Here is a 22,116-nt window from a genome sequence, read left to right on the forward strand (position 1 = left end):
GTACTATAACCTCCCCATCAATAAGCTCGCTTAATTTGAATTTGATTTTTGGGGTTTTTTTTAGGCTTAATGTTATAATTCAAAAAGTTAATGTTAGACTAATTTTAACTTTCCAAAACTGTAGATTAACAATCAATGTACAGTAAATCAATATGCTTTTCTCTGGAAAAATTCTAAGAACTCTCCCCAAGCCATGTGGTAAACAATTCCATCCAGGTAAAATGCTGCTGCTAACAATTTAAAGCCATCTTAGAAAATGAACCAGGCAATTCAAGTGTTTTCTGGTTCTTACTTACAAGGAATAGAGTTAGTGCATGCAGGGTCTCCAAACAATTAAAGGCACAAAGGGTTCCTATGGGATGTCTTCTCATTACCACTCTCTTTTCTCATAGAAGTTGTCTGTCATCTTCTGGAGTGTTCTTCTATGCCAGTATCAACCTTGTCATGGTCCATTGGCGTTGATCCCACCCTTCTTTCCTCTACCGCTGAGCTTTATCCCCAGGTCTAAGGTCGCTGGTGCTAGAATGAGTTCTCCATTCAAGGGGAACTAAACACAACTCCTAGCCTTCCCTGGTCATGACTAATTGACTCACAAATGACAGCTGATTCAAACCAAACCAAGGTTTTTTTCTTCGGGACTATGGACAGCAGGCCACAGTTGGTAATGTTGGTAGAAAGATGTCTGGGAATAACACTGAAAGAATAAACACACAGGCAGAGACAGAGAATCCATTATGATGCCAAGGAATAGTCTCAATCTTTACATGTGTGATTCTAGGAACTTTTGAATTTTAATTGTGTGACAACCTTTCCTAAACTCAGTTGGATTTGCCAATCATTAAATAAAATATGAAGACATTGCCTACCAGCTAGCTCTTGACAAACTTAAATGATGCACCTCTGTGTACCTTTCTTTGGCCTGCCTTGGTTTTTGATTTTGATCTGTTGCTGACATCACAGCAAATTTTAGTGAGGATATGTAGTTCAACTCATATGGCTGAAGGTCAGTTCCTGTGTATGTTATAACCAGAAGTTGCCGGTTGCCAATCCATCCATCTGTCATGTTCAGTCCACTCTTTCCTCTCCTTGATGGCTTTACAAGATGGGTTGAACACTTCTAACGGCAACTGAGAGGCACCAATTAGAGAAAGCTTATGTGAAGGACAGGGTGAGTGCCAGGATCAAGACATATAGGGATCATGGGTGGAGAATAGCCAGACCTCAGGCAAGAGCTAGAGCCAGTATCCCCTGTCTGCTGTCTCTGGGTCACACTGGTTATCTGGTCTTCCTCTGTAAGCCAGCTCTTCTTGCTTCTCAGATGGGCAGTCTGGCTATCCCACAGCTTCTAAACTACAAAGGGGGAGCCATCAGCCACTCACCAACCTCTTCAGGTCCTTTTCCTTCCTCTTTGTCTCTTCAATTCTCCAGACTCACGGTTCTAAGAATCAGGCCTAGGATTGACCCAAGTTTGTTTAACGTTGACTCTAGTACAGTCAAGCAACCACTGTAGAATAAAAGCAAGGCCTCACTGGACACGTGGGTGCTGGTAATATACCCTTAGAATGAGGCAGTACCTAAACAGTAATAGTGTAGGATCATTATGTCGTGGGATTATCCCAGATATACCTAATACCCTTACTATCGTTTGTTTCACGTGATAATCCTTTGAACCCTCTCAGAACCTCATGGACAAGGATGTTCTTTGTCAGTACAGAGGCTAAAGCAGAAACATGGGGAGATATGGCCAGGGTTACTCTGATTAAAAACTGTATTCTTGACTAATTTGCTTTCTAGCTTTAGTGAATTACTTTCCAAATACAGGTCTTCATTTCCCTCCTAACCCAAGTCTGAGAGTGCAACAATCCTCCCATTCAGGCTTTCTTCTCTGTCCGCTGATGAGCCCTTCAATGTTCCAGACCCTGGCCCTGAGATTTCCTATGGGTTGTCACTTAGACCTGTTACAAACAATCCTTGGCACTGCAGTGCCAAGATTTCCCCCAGAACAGGTAAATCAGAAGGTTTAATGGTTGTGCGAGTTCACTCAGTAAACAGAAAGAAGAATCCTGTCTGCAGGGAAGCAGAAGGAGCCTCCAGGATGGGACAGGAAGATGTGCCACCCCCCCTCCATCCTCTCTCCCTGATAGCCACCAACCCCTGCAAACAGCTGTCAGTCTTCATTGACATTTCTGTATCCCCTTCAGTTTATATGCACAAAGGAAGTAGCAGCCATAGTTAGAACTGACTCCTGGGATTCAGGATGCTCTCTGCTGGGATATTTGGGTTCTGAAAAAGGTACCGTACAGTCCCTGCTGTTTATGATGCAAACATCCTCACCACCAGATGCACCAACAGTTAGCCTGTGTTTGTCGTCTCTGCTCCAGACAGAAGGAAGGCAAGAGTGAGTCTGGGGATGGTCATAACCCTAATGGCAAACTAGCCATTCAGTCACACCAGCATCCAGAATTTAGCCTAGGATGAAGCTGCACCAGAACTCAAGTCAAGTGTAGCTTTACCAAGCACCACTCATACTCCCTCAAAGCCTAAAGTCAGAAATCTGAATACATTTTTTGTCTCATAAAAAAAAACTTCTTAATCCCTGTTCAAACATTTTCCCAAATCCTCTCCCACCATTATTAACAGGTACCCAAATTTCACCTAGAAATTAAGTCTAAATTATTTAACTTGCATGATCAGAAGTTGACTTTGGGGCTTAAGCAGGCAGCCTGTGGCAATAGCTCAGCTGTGGTACTGTTGACAGTACATTTCTGTCCTGCCCAATCCTGCAGCTGTTCAGCCCCAACGAAACACACAGAGGTCTGCATTAATTATAAACTGGTCACCCTATTAGCTCAGGCTTCTTATTAATGCTTACATCTTAAATTAGCCCATAATTCTTGTCTGTGTTAGCCACGTGGCTTGGTACCGTTTATCATTGAGTCATTCTCATCTGCTTCTTCTGTGTCTGGGTGATGACTGAATACTCAGTCTTTTGTCTTCCCAGAATTCTCCTGTTCTTGTTGCCCCGCCTATACTTCCTGCCAGGCTACTGGCCAGTCAGCATTTTTTTAAACCAATACAACAGACAAATCTTTACAGGGTACAAGACCATTGTCCCACAACATGGGACTTGCCAGTTCCTCTGGCCATATTTTGGGATAAAACTAGTAATATAATGCAAATAATAGAGTTTTGTGGTATCAGCCACCAATGATAATAAAGAGCAAAACACCAGTGGTTTCTCAAGCCATCATTTAAATATGGAAATATAGGGATGGAGACACTGCTCAATTGGTAGCACGCCAGCCTAGCATGGATAAAACCCCGACTTCAATCCCCAGCGCTTCATAAATAGGGCAAGGTGGTGCATGCCTACAATCCCAGCATTCTGGAGCTGAAGACAGGACAATCAAAAGTTCAAAGTCATCCTCAGCTACATAGCCAGTTTAATTTGATGGAACTATTTTTTGCATCTCTACTCAGGGCAAAGCAAACTTTCTGTCTTATATGTGAGCCATGTTATAAGTATCAATAAGGAATAAAATCCAAATATTTTCCTGATAGAAAAGTTTGGTCTACGTATTGCTTCCCCACAAAGGGAACAGAATCTCCCTTTATAGAGGAAAACAAGAAAGGTTCAGCTTTCACACTAATGTTGCACTTGGCACTTGGCTTGGGTCATCTGGCAACACAAGCGTCTAAGAGCACACAATAGTGCGATCACATGATTGCCTGAACAGGCGCCTATGGGCAGATCCTATTGTCATGTGTATCAGGCTGTGAAAACCCCAGACATATCTGTGTCCATGGAATCTGCATCCGTGGAAAATGCAAAGTGCTCATGATTTCCTGGTGGAAGGAATACAGGAAGGGAAGAGAAGCCATCTGCTTACAATGGTTGAGAATATGAGAACAAACCTGGATGGGAACTGACCCTGGGAACTGTGCCTGACTCCCTCACTTCCCATTGACAACCACAGCACCTGAAACAGGAGGGGAACCCAGAAAGTAACTGCAAGACTGTTGGTGAGCGCCTGTATCAGTAGTGTGTCATCATCCTCCTGGTCATCTAAGGGTGTCATTTATGTCATTTGAGCCTGTGGGCCACTCTTTTTGTGAGAGTAGCCTTGTCAACTTCCACAGGCAACCCAATCATTCTTTCTGGAAAAAATATTCAAAACCTAGAAGGAAAAGCCAATGGCTAGAGGGTCTTAGAGTATTTACAGGTGCCGATTTTAGATATATTCCAACATTCCATTAGTGTGGCTGCTCACAGTTAACCCTGGTGACTGTCCCCCATTGAATACTACTGTCGGACCAAAACAAAAGTGAGCGGCCAACAGGATTCTCTCTGGAGGATGCCATCCCACCCCCACACTGTGTCTTTCATAAAGCAATATGAATAAAAGAAAGCCTTTGTCATTTTTATGCCTAGAAAAGGGACAGCAGAGATGGGCAGCTAGGCTTTTCTTCTCTGGGAACAGTTACAGCCTTGAAAAGTGTTTGCAGTGAGTCTGCCACTGGAAAATCCCTCTCAAGAATCACAGCCCAGATTGACAGAAAGCTATTTCTTCTCAAGGCTCAAGTACTCAGAGAAGGGGAAAAATAATGGCCTCATGTTCCATCATGGCTTCAGTTTTCTGAAGCTCTTTTTATGATGTCATTTGAAACTGTCCAACGTCTGGGAAGAGCAATCATGCTTTGGGGTTACCGGTGTTCTCAGGCAGAATTTGGTGGGAAACAACTCAGCAATAGAAAGGTGAGATGTGCAAACATCGGCTGGGCCTTCTTCTAACATGTCAAGACAGAGGGGTTCCAGACAGAATGTGAGGCTGGGAAGATGGCTTGGTAGCATTTGCTGCACAAACACAAGGATCCGAGGGCCACAGCACACATAAAGATGTGTGGTAGAGCATGTCTATAGTACAAGAGTTCCTAAAGCAGAGTGGGAAGAAGGGGTAGAAGAACCTGCAGAAACTCATGAACCAGCCAGACGGACACACACAGCAGTGAATGACAGAGACCCTGCTTCAGGAAAGAGTGAAAGTGAGGTCCAGCACCCAAGGTTGTCTTCAAACCTCTGCATGTGTGCCTGCACCCACGTGAACACACACAGAGATGTCATGCAAGCAAGCATGTGCATCACATACACACACACTCACATACACACACTCACACACATGTAGAAATTAGCATGATACGGGAAATAACCAGGCTAGCTAAAGGATAAAAACAATTATATTATTATTTATTATAAGGGAAAAACTCACAAAACAGGAACGAGAAGTCCAAGCTCACACCTTAACTTGAATCCACTTCTTAAAGATAATTGGCTAACAAGGTTTCCCCATCACACACACAAACCCTTAACTGAGTCCCAAGGAAGTACATGATGAAAGAGACCAGACTTGGTGTATACTCTCAAAACTGATAAGCCAAAGATAAACGATTTCATAAACATTACTCTTCCTCTCCCAGTTCACTTGGCAAAGACAGCAACTGGAAGTAAAAATGCAAGCTCCCATTTACCCAATCCTCCTTCAAATATCCTTGTGTGTATTAATATTCAAACTTTAAATTGAAGATAAAGGTGATAGTTATATTATTGTACTTTAAATTCTTGGGATGTAAACTTTGCCATTTGGCAGCCTTAATATGACATAGGGACTACTCACACCACGAGCCAACCTACCTCTGTACTCTTCACTCTCAAGAAGGAACATGTGCAGATGAGGACACACTGTGTGGACTATATTTAGGTATCCTCTTAGATCCATCATCCACAGGAAGAAGAACATGCCTATTGCTCTGTTCCCAGCTAACTCAGCCTCGAGCCAAACTTTTCTTCCTTGACCAGACCTCATCCGTGAAGCCCCACTAGTTCTCTCTGGAAGCATTCACATCTCTTGTCTGTCTACTAGAATGTCTACTTTGATGTTTCTGTGTTCATCCCCCCTACCCAACCCTGACAACTGTGATTTAAAAATATGTTTATATCCTCCTATCAGAATCTTCCTAGTGACAGGTACACTGTTCACAGGTTTGTGTGCTTTTCTAAGTCAGAATGGCCCAGAACTCCAGTGTCCATGCCTTCAAGGCTCTGTTGCCCCAGTTTTCAGGATCCCTGTTGTCCCCTGATGGAGTTTAAGAATGAGGATGTGTAAGCGCCGTGGGGAAGTTTTAGAGCTATTGGGCTTTGGGGAGCCTCTCACATTGACTCACCGCTAACTCCTGTCAATACCAGGACTGCACCACTTCCACCCTGCTGCTCTTACATCCACCCACAATGTGCTGAGAAAGTACCACACAGTGCGAGTACAACCCTTAGGCAAGAAGTGTTGTCAGAGCTTCCCAAAGAAACCAAACTCTGAGGTCACTGAGTAGATGTGAGACCCTTGTACCCTTTTGCCATGGAAAAGCACAACCCTGTTCTCTTCCAAACTTTATCCATAATCGCCCCACTTCCTTTCACAGCTGAGCGGTAGATACATGAGTGTTTCATATAGACTTCTTGACAAGCTATTGATCCGGTGATATGATGACGTGGTGTCTAGATCTTCAGCAATGTCCTGGGGACATCGAGTGAAACCACACTCAGCATGGAGGCAATTTTGATGTGTTGGTTAATTTCCTTGTTTCTAGACCAAATGTTTGACCAGAAGCAAGTTAAGGAAAGGATTCTTTTGGTTCTTAATTTGAGAGTGGAGTCCATTGGTAGGGAAAGACGAGCTGCAGAGGTGTGAGGTGACTGGTTTCATTATGTCCATTCAGGAACCACAGATCTATGAGTGTTGATAGTCACTTCCTTCTAGTTAGTCAACCCCAGATACTCACTCATGGAATGGGTGGGTCTTCAATTCACCTAAACCAGAAACACCCCCACAGTTGTGCCCCAAGATCCGTTTCCATGGGGATTCTAAATCCCATCATATTAGCAATCAAGGTTAACCATCATGCCAGAGACTTAAAACCAAGGTTTTGGAAAAAAAAAAAAAAGCTTGTCTGGGATTGTGTAATCTGAGCTGTGGTTTCTACCTTGCTGGGAGCTCAGTGTATCCTGGGACATTTCCAAGCCCATCAGTTTTTTGAATTGATAGATCAGTTTAAATTAGATTTGTCATAACTCATAAAATCTGTTTGGCTTTCTCCCCTCACCCCATCAGTAGGCTATAGAGTAGGGTTTTCAGGGCAATTTCATATTCCAGCTTAGAAATGGCACTTTGATAAGGTTGCTAGCCCAGGGAATATTCAAGGTACTTAGGCAACTTGAAAGTCTAAGCGGAGAAGCAAGTATCTTAGTCAGATCCCTTGCTTTTCCAGCTGAAGTCGTGAGCCAGGAGGGAGAATGGCAGCGGTCAGTCCTGATGCTCAGCTCCCCTGCTACTTTCCTGAAGAATTATAATCCTGTTTTTCTTCACTTTATTAATTTCTTCAATTTTTATTGAAAATAGTAAATATTTTTCTTAGAAATATGCACAGGCTGTAGTTAAAACATTTTGAATGAGCAATTTTTTTTAAATTATTCCTGTGACAAAATCTCTACAGGCATCCAGAAAAAGGGTGGGCTTCTGTCTCTGAACTTACAAACAAGTTGACCACATTTTGACAAAGAAGGAAAAAAAATGGTTGGGACTGGGAGTGGATTTGAAAAACTATCGTCCATTTTTCTTTGCACAAATCGAATTTTCTGGAGAACACCAGGGTAAAAAATAGAGCAATAGTCAAACGTTTTCCTCTTTCTTACCAGATGATTATGTCTGTGTTCCTACCTGTGGAGATTCTAGCAGTGTCTCCACAACCAGCTGGAATGTTTCCTAACACACTTCTATAACATCAGGGCAAACTCATTCATGGTTGACATGATCATAGGTAGAACTCTGGTATGTGAGCTTTCTATGTAAATCCGGTCTGATTGTTTATTTTTTTTTCTTTTCTTTTTTTTTTCAAGGAACGAAAATTTCCTAAGTTCGTATCCAAAGAAATGGAGAACATGTACATTGAGGAGCTCAAGTCCTCAGTCAACCTGCTCATGGCCAACCTGGAGAGCATGCCAGTGTCCAAGGGTGGAGAGTTCAAGCTGCAGAAACTCAAACGGAGCCACAACGCTTCCATCATTGACATGGGCGAGGAGAGTGAAAACCAGCTGTCCAAGTCCGACGTCCTGCTCTCCTTCTCCCTGGAGGTAAAAAGCCTCAAATCCCTGAAAGTGAGCTGGTGCGGTAAGCCAGCAAAGGAGACCTGGGGTAGGGATGGAGCACAACATCACAGCCATCTTGTTTTTCCGCGTTGGTCCTAGAACGTTATTAAGATAACAGCTTGCTGGGTTAGGTCACCTCGTCAGCAGGTATACTACATCCCCTTTGCCAGGAGCCTTGTTTCTCCTAAGGAAGTGAAATCTGAAGAGCCACCTGCCAACTGTGATTATTGAATTATTTCCCCCTGTCTGAAAGCAGTACTCAAGGATTCTGAACAAATTTTTGGCAACTTAGAAAGCTTGTGTTTTTAGAAGCCTACATTGAGAGTGATGAAGTAGTATCACTAGAATGAGTTACAGATTTCCTTTTCCCCTCATCTTTCCTGGTGGCTGTATGGCAGAGTCCCTTGTGAGTGTTATGTTTGTTTTGTTTTAGTTTAGTTCATTTCAGCCTCCAAAATAAGAATCTGTCCAGCCTAAGGCAGAAGGGTACTCCGCTCTGAATGTCAGTGAATTCCTCTATCACGTTCTCTTCACAATTGGCTCTTCGTATTTTCCTATTGAGTGGTTTTGATCCACCAGAATCCAAATCCACTGGAAAACTGATTCAGTACTCAGACTGCTGAGCATCTATAGGGGATAGGAGCAAAATGGCACAGCCACTTTTAGAAATTAAGTTAGTATTTTCTTAAGAAGTTCAATATACAACCCCAGTGTTATCTACTAATTCTATGCTCAGATACCCACTGCACAGAACTGAAAACACATGTCCCCACAAATATGTTTGGAAGCATAGTCATCATAGTCAAAAATAGGAACACCCTTAATCCCACTCAATGAGTGAATGAATAAGAAAAAACACAACATATCTGTATAGAAGAATACTATACACCAAGCAAAAAGAATGCTTATTGAAACATGCATTGATATGGATGAACCTCATCAATATTACACTTAGTGTAAGAAGTCAGATGCAACACGCGACATGTACTATGACCCACACAGATCTCCACCATCCCGAATGCTACAAGATTAGAGAGGTTAGCTGTCTGTTACATAAGGTGGAAGGTTGAAATGGGCATACATATGGTATATGGCAGTTATGTGCGACCCTAAAGCCAATTGAAGATGGTTGCCCCACAACTTGGTAAGCTTATTAAACAGTCACAGAGCTGTACACACAGAGGGGTATAATTATACGGCACATGAAATATGCCTGAAGAAAGCTGTGAGGAACTCAGACAATCTGGGATGTACTTTAACAAGCTGTGTGAGCACAGCAGGGTGTTTGTTTTGACATACTGAGGACTGAATGTGGGCTTTGCCTGTACTCAACAAGCCTTCTGCCACGGGGCTATTGTGTTTCTTATCTTTGCCTTTTATTCTGAAGGTCCCCCTAAGTTGCTCAGGTTGGCTTTGGATCTGCTGTGTATCCTTGGCGGGCTATGAACTTGCCACTTTAGTGCATCAATCCTGAATACCTGGGATTACGGGCCTGTCCCAACAGACTTGAATATAGGTGTTCTTTTACATACTCTAAAGTTAGAGAAGCCCATATAACTTATCAAAGGTCAATAGCAATCAAAAATTTATATAGACACATATATAAGTATGTATGTATATATATAACTGACATAAAATTATACACAAGTAATATGTTGATACATTTTAGTAATGTTCAAGTCAAGATAAGCAACTTTGTCCCCTCAAATATTTATTATTGCTTTATGGTAAAATGTTCAAAATCCTTTCTTGTACTACAGAGAGAGGAAGGGAGGGAGAGACAGAGGGCCAGAGGGAGGGAGGGAGGGAGGGAGAACATTTGTATACCCCATAACAATCGCATGGTGCTTCTAGGTTGAAGGAAATCAAGAGGACAGATTACTTTCTGTAGATTTAATTAGAGTATGGAAAGGCTAAGCGTATCTTGTACATTGTCGTTAAGGACGCTGCGTTTCGCTGTGGGTAAACTATTTTTCTGCTCAGCTTGGATAGAGAGCCCATCTTCACACTGCAGTGTTTCCACGCGCGTTCAGCTGTCAGCAGAGGTGGATCTTAATTAAATATAGACCCTTCGTGTGAGAAAACACATCAGCGTAATCTCACAGAAACTTTCTTTTTTATTTTTTTTAAGTATTGCCACCCGAGGTACTGAATGTTGTTGCTTAGGTGTCTTTGAATTTGATTATTGCCAATTAAAGGTGGCAATTATTCCCTACTCCTTCTTGTCTTCCAACAGATAGAAGAAAAAGTATTTTATTGACCTTCATAAAGCTTTTAATTATGTAATTTTCTAATTCATTACTAATTCTCAATATTAAGTAGCTGATTGTCTAGGATATAGGTGTAAGCAAAACCTCAGCCACAGTCTTTGCCTTGTAAATACAAGCACAGATTGCAAAGCCCTTGGGTCCTCACATACTTTTAATTGGAAAACTAAATGACACAGTATAGTAAAACCACCAGCCAGAACCTTTGCACGTCTGTTCATGGGCGCATTTGGGGAGCACAGAGAGTGGAGGCCGCAAGAATAGGTGGAGACAGGACTGTTGTTGCGGCAGAGGAGGCTGCAATTCGAATTTTCAGGTTGGTGCAAGGCATATTTTAAGTAATCAGAGAACCGAGTGGCTGGAAGAGACAGGGAGACACAGCTCAATTAGCTGCAGGAAGAGAAGAGGCCCAGCATGCTGTGTTGTGAATGTGGGTGAGGGGGTGCTCCAGCAGAAGCAACAGGTGTTTGCCGAAGGCTGCTGTGTGAGCCCCGTCTCACCAGGGGCCTCTGAGGTGTTCGCAGATGTGTGAACAAAGCCTGACACTTGCAAATGACACAACAAACGTGGGCCCAGAATCCGACGGAACTTGAGATCTTTCAGATTCTAAATTGTTCTCTTTCCGCCATGAATGCCACTGCCTTCCATGTATGTGGTTCTTTCCCAGTATATAAACTTGGGATAACAGCTACACATCACATCCCTACCTCCTAGGTAAGATCGCTGAGGTGGGTCCACCGAGATGGCTCCATGGGAGAATACTTGCCACACAAGCGTGAAAATCTATAGAATCCACCTAAGTCCCGAAGCTGTAGTGAGCACCTGTACCCATCATTCCTATAGCAGACGGGTCCTCAGAGCTGTCAGGCCAGCCAACAGGGAGTACACTACAGTTACAAAGGACCCTGTCTCAAACAAGGTGGAAGACAAGGCCAGAAACCTGAGGTTATCCCCTGACTTCCACACATACATCTACACACACTCTCAAGGAAAAGAAAGAAAGAAGGAAAGGAAGGAAGGAAGGAAGGAAGGAAGGAAGGAAGGAAGGAAGGAGGGAGGGAGAGAGGGAGGGAAGAAAGGAAGGAAGGAAGGAAGGAAAAAAGGATGAATGGAAGGAAAGAAGGAAGGAAAAAAGAAAGGAGAAGAGAAAAAAGCTAAGCCTCTGCATGTTTAATAAGACAGAACTGGAAGGGACTTAAGTGTGAGATCATTTCCCAACATCCCAGAAGCTGCCCAGGGCCCTCAAAGTGAAGTGTGGCCCCTGCCCAGCAGCAGCAGCAGCACCAGGGAAAAACCATCTGAGGGGAAGACGTCTGGGTTAAAGCCAACCCTCTTGAGCAAAGGCTCAGAAAGAGGAACTGGTGACCTCTGCTTTACAAGCTCAATCAGTGATCCGATTCATCCTGTTTGAATCTGTTATCCCATGGCAAAATTAAAACTTACACATCCCAAGGGTGCTTCCTTGAACCAAAACCCCTCAGAAGCGTGTGTCTTTTTCCTATACCCATTTCTCTCTCCTTTTTAATGCCATGACCCCTTTTGTAGAGAGAGTGGTTTTCCCCAGATGCTACTCGTAGTTACTCGTAGGTCACTAAGGTAATGTGCTATTGTTCTGATTGTGTTTGTTTTTTTTTTGTTTTTTTTTGTTTTGTTTTTGTTTTTTTTTTTCGAGACAGGGTTTCTCTGTGGTTTTGGAGCCTGTCCTGGAACTAGCTCTTGTAGACCAGGCTGGTCTCGAACTCACAGAGATCCGCCTGCCTCTGCCTCCCGAGTGCTGGGATTAGAGGCGTGCGCCACCACCGCCCGGCTTATTGTTCTAATTGTGAAGTTGGTGTCCCCTTTTCTCTTTCCCTTTCCTCGATGGCAGAGTCTACCATCCTATTGCTATCAGAATAGCAGGTGACTAAATGGAACGGGGATAAGAAATCGCTAAGTTTAAGCGAGTTTAGGATAGACCAGAGACTATAAAGCTGCATGTTTATTGGGGTTCTGGTTCAACCGCCTTGGCATACAATGATCATAAATAACTCTGAAAGTAGTATGCATAGAGTTGGCACATTTTATTCCTCTTTATTCAGATTGTCAGCATTTAAAAATCAAATTTCTGATCGTAATGTTTTATGATCAGACTTCTCTTTTCTAGCAGGACAAAGCAGTGTGTCTGGTCATTGAACTGGGGACAGACAAGTGGCAGTGATCCTTGTGGACAGAGCCTATGCTCTCCAAGTTGTCATAATCTCTGCCACTTCCTGCCCACGCTGTGGTGTGAAAGCTGGTGACCCTGGCTGACCTCTAGTTCTTCCTTGTTGCTTATCTTGCTATCAAGAGAAAGGTTAAAGCATAAACTGTGTTTCTACCAAGTGCTGACCTAAAAGGCTAGAATTTGTTTGTTTTTCGAGACAGGATTTCTCTGTAGCTTTGGAGCCTGTCCTGGAACTAGCTCTTGTAGACCAGGCTGGCCTCAAACTCACAGAGATCCTGCTTGCCTCTGCCTCCTGAGTGCTGGGATTAAAGGTATGTGGTACCACCAGCTAGAATATTTTTAAAGAAAATGTGGGACAAAGCCTTCTTTTTCTATTTGTTTAACGTGAAGAGTAGCCCAGTTCACCTTACCTGTCTGACCTTAAGAGCATCTGAATTAGCAAATCTTGCTGAGACTCCCTGGCAGGGTAAACACTGAACCAGACCCATAATCCTCACTGCTCCAGCAGAGGAGCGGAATTCTAAATTCAAGACCTAGGCTACACAGCAAGTGTAAGATTAGCCTGAGACCCGTTAAGATAAAAGAAAGAAAGAAAAAGGGAGAAGGTTCAGAAGAAAAAACAGACACAGATAAGTATAGAAACAGACAGATAAAAAAAGGAAAAGGAGCAGAAGAAAGAAGGGAGGAGGGGAGGAATGGAGGAGGAGAGGGAGGGAGGGTGGACTGAAGGGTCTATCTCAAGTGTAATGGCTACTTAGCATCTGCAGGTCCCTCACTCAATTCACACTGCAGCAGAGGGAATGGATGAACCACATTGTTCCACCCAGAAGGCAAAAGGCTCCATTGTAAGCAGTTACATCTTCTCCCTAGAAGACCCCTAAATCTGAGTAATCAGTAAAGCCCAGCCCAAGCTGTGGCCTCCCTGTTGGCTTTTTAGCTTCTTGTCTCTTTCTCTTCCTGTGGGCAATGCTACCTCTTCGATGCTACCGTTGGCGTTGGTGTTAAATCCTTCTTATATGATTCTGTCTTCAGGTGGTGATCATGGAAGTTCAAGGCCTTAAATCCTTGGCTCCAAATCGCATCGTGTACTGCACCATGGAGGTGGAGGGAGGGGAAAAACTACAGACGGATCAAGCTGAGGCTTCAAAGCCAACGTGAGTAGTTTCTCTATGGTTAATCTCACCGAGTTTGTCGCCATTGGTTTGGTTTGTGCCAACTCCAAAATGAAGGCCTGTTTTCCCAGAAGAGACTAGGAAACACACATCTTCTTTATCAAACCAGTCGATGTGACTCTATTTAAAAAAAAAAAAATTCTCATACTCAACCTCCCCCATGTAGCCCAGGCTAACCCTCACCCCCCATGTAGTCAAGGATGGCCCTGGGCTTATTTTCTTCCTCCTTTCACTTCCCCAGGGTTGGTGTCCCAGGTGTATGCCACCATTTCTGGTTTGTGAAGTTCCGGGGGTTGAACTCAGAACTCCATACATAGTAGGCAGGCATTCTTCCAGCTGAGGGACATCCACAGCCTTGACACCATTTTTATTTGGCAGCTATGACAAGGATCCTAGTTAATTCAAAGTTAAAAAGGGAATCTGAAGCAAGGGTCGCATTTCTGAAGCTTTTAGCCACAGGTGACTGGGTGGAGTGTGTACAAGGTGCTGTGGCATAGAAGAAGGAAAAGTGGCCACTGTGAGCCTGACAGTGCTCACGGTTTAGTGGGGACATCACAAATGTATATTTATAAATGCAGTCAGCCTGCCTCATCTGTGGTTTCTAGATCTTTAAATTCAACCAACTGTGGATTGAACATTTTTGACCAAAGAGGAAAGAATATTGTTTGGCCTGGTGTGGTGTCACATGCCTTTAATCCAAGTTCCAGGACAGCCAGGATCACATAGAGAAACCCTCTCTCAAAATAAACAAATAAATAAATAAGATAAAAAAATAAAAAGAATATTGTTGCAGTACAACTGTTTCCAGAGCACTTAGTACTAGGAACCTGTGACCTAGTGGTGATCCAGAGCCCATGCAAGGATATAAATAGGTCATTAGCACTCTGTGATTTGATATGAAGACTCGAGCATCAATGGGTAGAGGAGGTCGGAACCAATACCCATGGGTACTTATAGACAAATAGAAATAGAGGAAAAGGGAGCTTGAGAGGAGGTGCTTGGGAGACCTGAACCAGCTCCTGAACAGATAATTTTGGGGGTACCTGAGTTATCTGCTTTAATGTTATAAAGCACCCAAAGAAATGAACAGCTCATGGACAGTTCTTAGTTGACAATTTCTTTGGCAAAGAGGAATGTATAGAATGGTCCATTGGGGCTGGGGATTGTGGACCAAGGAGTTTCCTAAGCTGGGCGAGAGGAAGGGTGGTGGTGGGAAAGATGCTGGAGATGCATTGGGAAAGCATCTTTGACTGGCTGCAGTAGATGGGCCCAAGGTCAGGCTGTGGATGAATTAGGATGCTGGGGCAATGACCAGTAGCAGTGCAGATTTATCCGTTTGGGTAAAGAGACTTCCCAAGCCTCCCAGAGAGAGGGGGTGAGAAGCACGGCTTTGATTTTCCTTTCCCAATCTCCATCATGCCTGTGTAGATAAATGTGGCTGGCATTAATCCTTAAGAGTCATCAAAAGATAACCCCCACCCCCACCCCAGCTCCTCTACCCCAGAGCATCAGGAGCTGTTTGGAAGAACATGAAAAACTCATCAGGATGTTCAAACAAAATAGTTCAAAGGAATCACTGAGTGTTTCTCAGGCTGGAGAAGAGCCGAAGGTATCGTGTTCCTCCAAGTGGTTCTTTGTATGAACAGCAATGCCTCAGAGGTCCAGAAGTATGTGTGTTGGGGCTGGGGGAGCTAATGAACATTTAGGAGGAAATAGAGGTCAATGTCACTTGTCCTATGTCCTCGCCCCCCCCCCTTAATCCTTGTTCCACCTGATGACTGTGGCTGAAAGCCAATTTTTCCTCAAGTGTCCTGATCTTTATCAATGTCGTTGCGCCTTGCTGTTAATAGAGAAGAAGCATTTTCAATGTGTTAGGTGTGCCTGAAAGAGCGTACCTGCTCACATCTGTGGAGGTCATGCCATCCACGCACATAAACTCTTCAGGTCAAAATGTGCTCTTGTGGCAGAGGATGCTCCTTTGAGTCCCCGTTCGTCAGAGATTATTACAAAACCCTCACGGAGGGTTTGCTGATTTGTTTAATGCATGCAGCACGCAGGCTTCAGAACCAGGCTCAAGTCCATCAAATGCTTAAGAGTTACATAGTGTGCTGTGTGGAGGATCTCAAGATAAATGTGTATCCAGGAGGGACAGGGTATGTCATAATCACCTTGTGATGTCTGCCATGTGAAGGGAAGGGGGGTTACGACTTGAGGTAGCCTGTCTACAGTGCTGAAGCCAAGCACCCAGATCTGAGCGCTGTCCATGTGCTTCCTGTCCCTTTCTTTATCCCTCTGATACAGCCTCCTTTCATCTTGCCCTTGTCCTCTTCCGAATGTGCGCTTCTTTCTCTGGAGATCTTCTTTATCTTCTCCTTCATCATAGTTCGGGGCAGATAGATAGGTTTCCTCTGTTTCTGTCTGCTTTAACCCGGGAAGATACCTGGGCTTGTCTGTGTGGCTCTCCCTTCGTCCTGCCTCTTTCATTTGGACTTGGGATCTTCTCCATCATTTTGTTACTTTGAGGATTTTAATTCTTCTCCTCCACTTGCTATTTTCCCCACTGCTTTTCTCTGTGCTATTTCTGGCATTTGATTTTGGTTACCTTAAAAGTTACCTGGTAACTTTCCCTAAGGTAACCCTATTCCTACCGGAACTTTTGAATCTTGTTTTCTTCCAGCCTGCTGTGGCCCGTGTCCCATGTACATGTTCCCAAACCAAAATCCCATTCAAGCCCGTTTTGTTACTCACAGAGTCTACCTTTGCAGCTACTAAATATCAGCCAGTAGCCACACAGTGCACCTTGGTTATCACATATTTACAAGGAATTTGTCGTTTGTCTTTTTTATTCAAGTATAGTTACAAGTTCAGAAGGATATCACTCGGTTTACCCAACAATGTGATCTCTCTACAGTAGACTCAAGAAAAACAGAACCAGGGACTGGAGTAGCATAGTCAAGTATGTTTGGGAAACTGGAGATGTTATGTCTCCTGGTGAACTTCTCATTGTTCATAGACATTTTAGATCTCTGAAGAGCCCAGTGGCAAATAAATCTATCTAACAGTTTTTAAGTAAAATCATGCTCCAAATTTATTTGAACTGATACCTCTGAAAAGTCGTTGGAAACCCTGATCTATATCGCTCAGCCATAGTCACTGGGACTTTGTGATCTCTGCCACTTCTTTTTATTAATTGTATTCTTTCCCTTGCAACCAGAGTACCTTTCTCAGCAAGGTCAGATCGGATCCATTGTGTAATCCACGTGATCTGTGTCCATCGTTATGAATGTGGTGGGGCCAACTTTTAAGTTCACAGCTCAGTTGTGGCCCCTACTTGCTCTTCAGTTTATCTACATATTTGCTGCATGTGGATTATTTTTGAGCATGCCACATATCCATTCAGCTCTGTCTTCCTCCTCTGGGTCTTTAAGGTGGTGAGCCACCAGTATGTGCTCCAAAGCTGCAGGGAGCTGTGCTCACCAGGAATCATTGTGTCTCCATTTGCAACGCACTGTTTCTGCTTCTGGCAGGGAAACCTGGAGTGTGGGAAAAGAAAGAACTGGAGTCCTTGTGTAAATAAAGAAGGAAGAGTCTGTGGTTCTAGGACCCTGGCTGTATTTGTTCATCTTCTTTGGGACAGAGCTGTTAGCCATCGACGCCGTGGGTGATATTTTTCAGGTTTTCTTCTAATCTCCAGGAATAGCAACAGATCTTTAGGTATTACCTAAGTATAGCACTGAACGACATCAAGTCAAATAGAAAGCAGTTTCTCCATTTCCACATCTTCACCTGCCCATTCCTCTGGTCAGAACAAGGAGGGTTTTTGTTTTAATTTGGTGCTCAATAGCCTTTGGCACCTCCTCAGGCCCCAGACTGGGCTCCTCCTGCAGCAGACGGGAGCAGTTGGCGGTCACTCTGCTCAGACTCCCTGCAGCTACTCTTCTTCATGGCTACTGCTACTGGGTTTTTTTGCCAACAGGGAAATGGGTTTCCCTTTTTGGAGAAATATGTTAGTATTTCAAGGCTGAATTAACTTAAAGAAAATGCATTGTGTGCATAATAACACAGGATAAAGGGTGATCCCGCCGACAGGAACAAATGTGGAGGTCTAGAGAGGTCTAGGTGCTTGCAAGCTGGCAAGCACCCCTGAGTGGGTGATATTGTCCAAAGTCACTCCTTCATGGGAGTGACTGTGAATGTTTCTGCTCTCACAATTTGGGAAGGTTAAACACCGGGGCCTTTAAATAATGTTTCTGCAGGAGAACATTTGAATAAGAGCCCCGTATTTCTCTCACTTACCTGAAGCTACACTCCTCTGCATAAAACTCAAGATTCCACTTGGCAAGTCCACTGGCCACGACAGGCCACGGAGGGTAGATCCCATTGTTGCTGTGGATCAGAAATCACAGTCAGATCCTCCCCTGTGCATCCAAGAGACTGGGTAGGTAAAGTGTCTTGGCTGAGAACCCTTGCCATAGCACTAATCCTTTTCCAGTGGCACCCAGTCGGTCAGTCTGCTGTGTTCAGAAATAAAAGAGAAAGCGCAGTGACTTTTGGTCCATTTTTCTCCTGTGAAATATGCTCTCTGTAGCAATAGCAGAGTAGAAGAGTCGGGCTCGTGACCAGCTTATGCAAAGAGAGGGAGCTCTGCTGAGTCACCAGCACAATTAGCCCGCGACAGAGCAGCTTGCTTCTTCCCATCATTGGCCTCGTGTATCATTTTCTCCGCGGCGACACGTCCCTTCTCATTTTAACCAAATGTTTCCTGTGTCCAGAGCCTGGGAATGGCTTACGTGGAAGCAGAGTAACTTTTCCCCTTCCCACAGTTGAATGTGAAAAGAGGCTGAGGGTGGGGATAGGTGTCTATCTTTCTTCTGTGGACTCTGCCCATCTGTCCAGCTAGGGCTGGCACTACAGCGGCAAAGGGCATATACCCAGCTTTGGGACTTCGTGCAAACATCCTGATAAAGGGCCTCGGTAACGAACACCATAGTGGAGTCGTGAGAGTACAGGTGACTCAGATCCCCAGTGATGCCCTTGATGTGTACAATGTTCACACTAATGTCCAAAGGACGAGGAAGGAAGAAAGTCGTGGGGAAAATGTCCCAGGAAGAGGAAAGAGCAAGTGCAAAGGCTTTGAGACCAGAAGTAGTCAGCAGAAAGGAAAACAGTGCCACTAGGTATTAGCCAATAAACATCCCTAAGGAAAGTCCAAAGAACACAGCAAGGCCAGACATCTTGGGGCTTTCTGAACCACAAGCTTATTCTAAGGCTCTGGCAAAGCCATGGGGAGGTTTTAGGCCAGGGAGCAGAAGATTGGGTTGCTATCTTAAAACCTAGAACATCTGAAAAAAATCAGAGTAAATTTAGAATCACAGCGATGTTAGTTTGCATACACATAGTAAGCACACACTGCTGGCCACGCATTGGTGTGAAAGTGGAGGGTCCTAACGTTACCAAAGTTGTTAGGGCCAGAGCTTGTATCCTGGCAGCCCTAACAAGGTGTGTTCAGCCACCTGACCTCAATATGACAATCAAACAGCAAAAAGGAGAGGGAAAGATGTATTCAGTGTGGGTACACTGGGCAGAGAGACAAAGAGACTTAATGACCCCCAATATGCCTTGCTAATATGAGGGCCAGGGTTATGGATAAATAAGCAGTCCTCGCCATTTCCTGGGTTGCATTCTCTGCAAAATGCTCTGACATATCAGAATTGTGTGAACTCTTTCCCTGGGGAATAGCCTCCGTTTCTGGCTGGAACTAGGCTTCCTCCTTTCTCCTCTCCCAGCATGAGATTCCCAGGAAAATTCTAATATCTTAGGAACCCTTGTTTCAGTAGTCTGATAGTCAGAGGGAAGACCTAAGTGTTTCTGGAAGTTACCATTTCTGCCAAAGTGGGTGCCGTAAGAGTTGACCTTTGGAGTTGTAGAACCTTGCAGCAGAGCAAATGGGGAAGCATGTGCTGGGATGGAACGACGAATTGTCCGGGAGCCACCGTGGCTTTTTAGGACTTGAACCCACACGTGGAAAAAGACAAGGTCTCCTGAGACCAATTCCTTCCCTTCCTGCTGCCTCCACGCCCCCTCCTGCACAGTCTTGAAGGCATTTAGATGGAAGATGCTGTGTAGTGGAAATTCAGGCACCGTTTCTCTCGGTTTTTTTTCTCAGAGTTAATCAAATCACAAACGGTAAAAGACAACATTAACCTTGAAATTTATTCTGCAGAATCCCAGAAGCCATGTGAGTGTAGAAGCAGTAAAATGATAACCACCAAATTCAGGATTCTCAGACACTGCCCTGACTCTCAAGGCAGAGCCCAAGCCAGGGGCCCAGAGGGTAGCAGAAGAGCAGTTTGTATGTCAGCTGGAAGGGCAAGGTTAGCCAACTGGGGAAATGGCCAATGGCACTAAAGATGGGGGAAGGATTGTGTACTGAGAGCAGGCCTTGGGCAGGGGACTCTAAGTTCTGCCTCTAATCCCATCAGCAATTACCCAAGCTGTCAATCATCAACGTGACGCCACACTTCCTAGCTTCTCCAAGCCCTGATAAGCAGTGTTTCAGACCCCTTCCACCTCAGCTACTCTTCAATTCTCTCATCCGGCTGAGGAGAGAGTCATGGGGAGGAGTATGAGGCAGTTAATAGGACCTACGCCTAAGACTGAGTGGGCAGGAAGGGGCTGGATGTGGCAGTCAGATGTTGAAACAACCTCCAATTACGAATAAAACATCCGTGCAAGCTCCAATTTCTTGAACACTGTAATAGTGAGTTGATGGGAAACTGAGGAAGCACTTTATAAATTTTTGTTATTTAATAACCAGAAACAGAATGGGCAGGAATGCTGTGAGGCTATTTACCTGTAACCGTGAGATTCAGGCCAGAAGCTCTAACCCAGTGGTTCTCACCCTTCCCAAGGCTGCACCCCTTTAATACAGTGCTTCATGTTGTAGTGAATCCCCAACTGTAGAACTGTTTTCATTGCTACTTCATAGCTGGAATTTTGCTGCTGTTATGAATCATAATGTAAATACCCGTTTTCCGACCGTCTTCGGTAACCCCTGTGAAGGGTCATTTGACCCCCGAGGGAGTCAAGACCCCCAGGTTGAGAAATGCTGCTCTAACCCCGTATTAGTAATAAGACAAGAGCCACTTGGTATAGAGTCAGTGGTAAATGGAGCGGCATGCTGATGTCATGGGTAGGAACCCGGAGTCGGGGGTCACAGAACCAAATTCCTTCCTCACATATGTAACCTTGGGCTAACAGCCTAACTCACTGTGTCTCACTACATTCACGAAAATTAATCAATAGTCTTTAGATACTGGCAATTCCACAGACATTAGTTTACTCTTACAATCTTGGCTTTAATGCTACTCAAGGAAGGAAGGGGAAATGGGAGCAGAAGGCGGCCTAGGTCTAAAACAGTAACCATTAACTTTGATTTAGCCCATTCTACTGACTAGGTGCTGGGCTAAGAACTACAAGATACTGCTGTGCCCATTTGTTGATGGGAATACTGAGACTCACTGAGGTTCTTTGAGTTAGTCAAAATGGTCCCTGATAATAAATAGCTGGGCCAACACCAAACATGAAATGGTGCTTCTCACTATCTTTTCTACCTGGCCTTCCTGAAATACTGAGGCATTTCAAACAGGATTGAGCCTTTAGAAAAACTATAAAAGGTTCTTCTCCTTTTCCTTTCCACGGATTCAGCTGTTTGAACAGTGGTGCTCCGACTGCCACTCACACCGTGCAGGTTTCCTGGTCAGTGCCTCCGGCAGGTGAACTCAACACATGCGCATCAGCACGGTTTTGGTCTTCAAAGATGAACAGGAGATACCATAAGGCGCTCTGCCCGCCCTGAGAGAGCCCTAAATGTGACGGGGCCACCCTCTTGGAAACCATGACAGTCACAAATGCTCCACCATTCCTTTAAAACCAGTACCAGGCATAAAAGTAGGAGGTGCCATCTGGTCAACAGACAGACCCAACCTTAAATCCTGCCTTCACCATTCACCAGCTGAGTAGCCTCAGGCAAGTAGATGTTCCTCTCTTTTCCTCCATTTCTCCAAACTGGACAGGCGTGCAACCTATCTGTGGGATTGTTGAAACCGATACCATCAGGCTAATCTGTGAAAGGGGCAAGCATCAGCCTATTGCAGGAAGTAGTGCTAGCCAAAAATCCCACCATGCATTCACTAAGTACCCCAAGATTATACTAAATCCATGGGCTGGGGAGATGGTTCCACTTGAAATGGACTTGCTGCAAGAACTCAAGTTCATTCT

The 22,116-nt window shown here is 44.3% G+C and overlaps 1 protein-coding gene across 19 annotated transcripts in view; it reads left to right on the top strand.

The window, feature by feature from the left end:
* The window catches only part of Cadps (calcium dependent secretion activator), a 437,227-nt gene that overhangs the window by 189,862 nt on the left and 225,249 nt on the right, over positions 1 to 22,116 (top strand). For all 19 annotated transcript variants that reach the window (XM_041663140.1, XM_041663146.1, XM_041663141.1 and 16 more), the window contains exons 5-6: positions 7,946 to 8,179; positions 13,697 to 13,818. In XM_041663140.1, the coding sequence (XP_041519074.1) occupies positions 7,946 to 8,179; positions 13,697 to 13,818 (356 nt within the window). The remainder of the gene's footprint in view (positions 1 to 7,945; positions 8,180 to 13,696; positions 13,819 to 22,116) is intronic.

Source organism: Microtus oregoni, unplaced genomic scaffold (genome assembly GCF_018167655.1).
Source record: "Microtus oregoni isolate MIOR12 unplaced genomic scaffold, Mior012 000013F_ref0000133, whole genome shotgun sequence".
NCBI lineage: Eukaryota > Metazoa > Chordata > Mammalia > Rodentia > Cricetidae > Microtus > Microtus oregoni.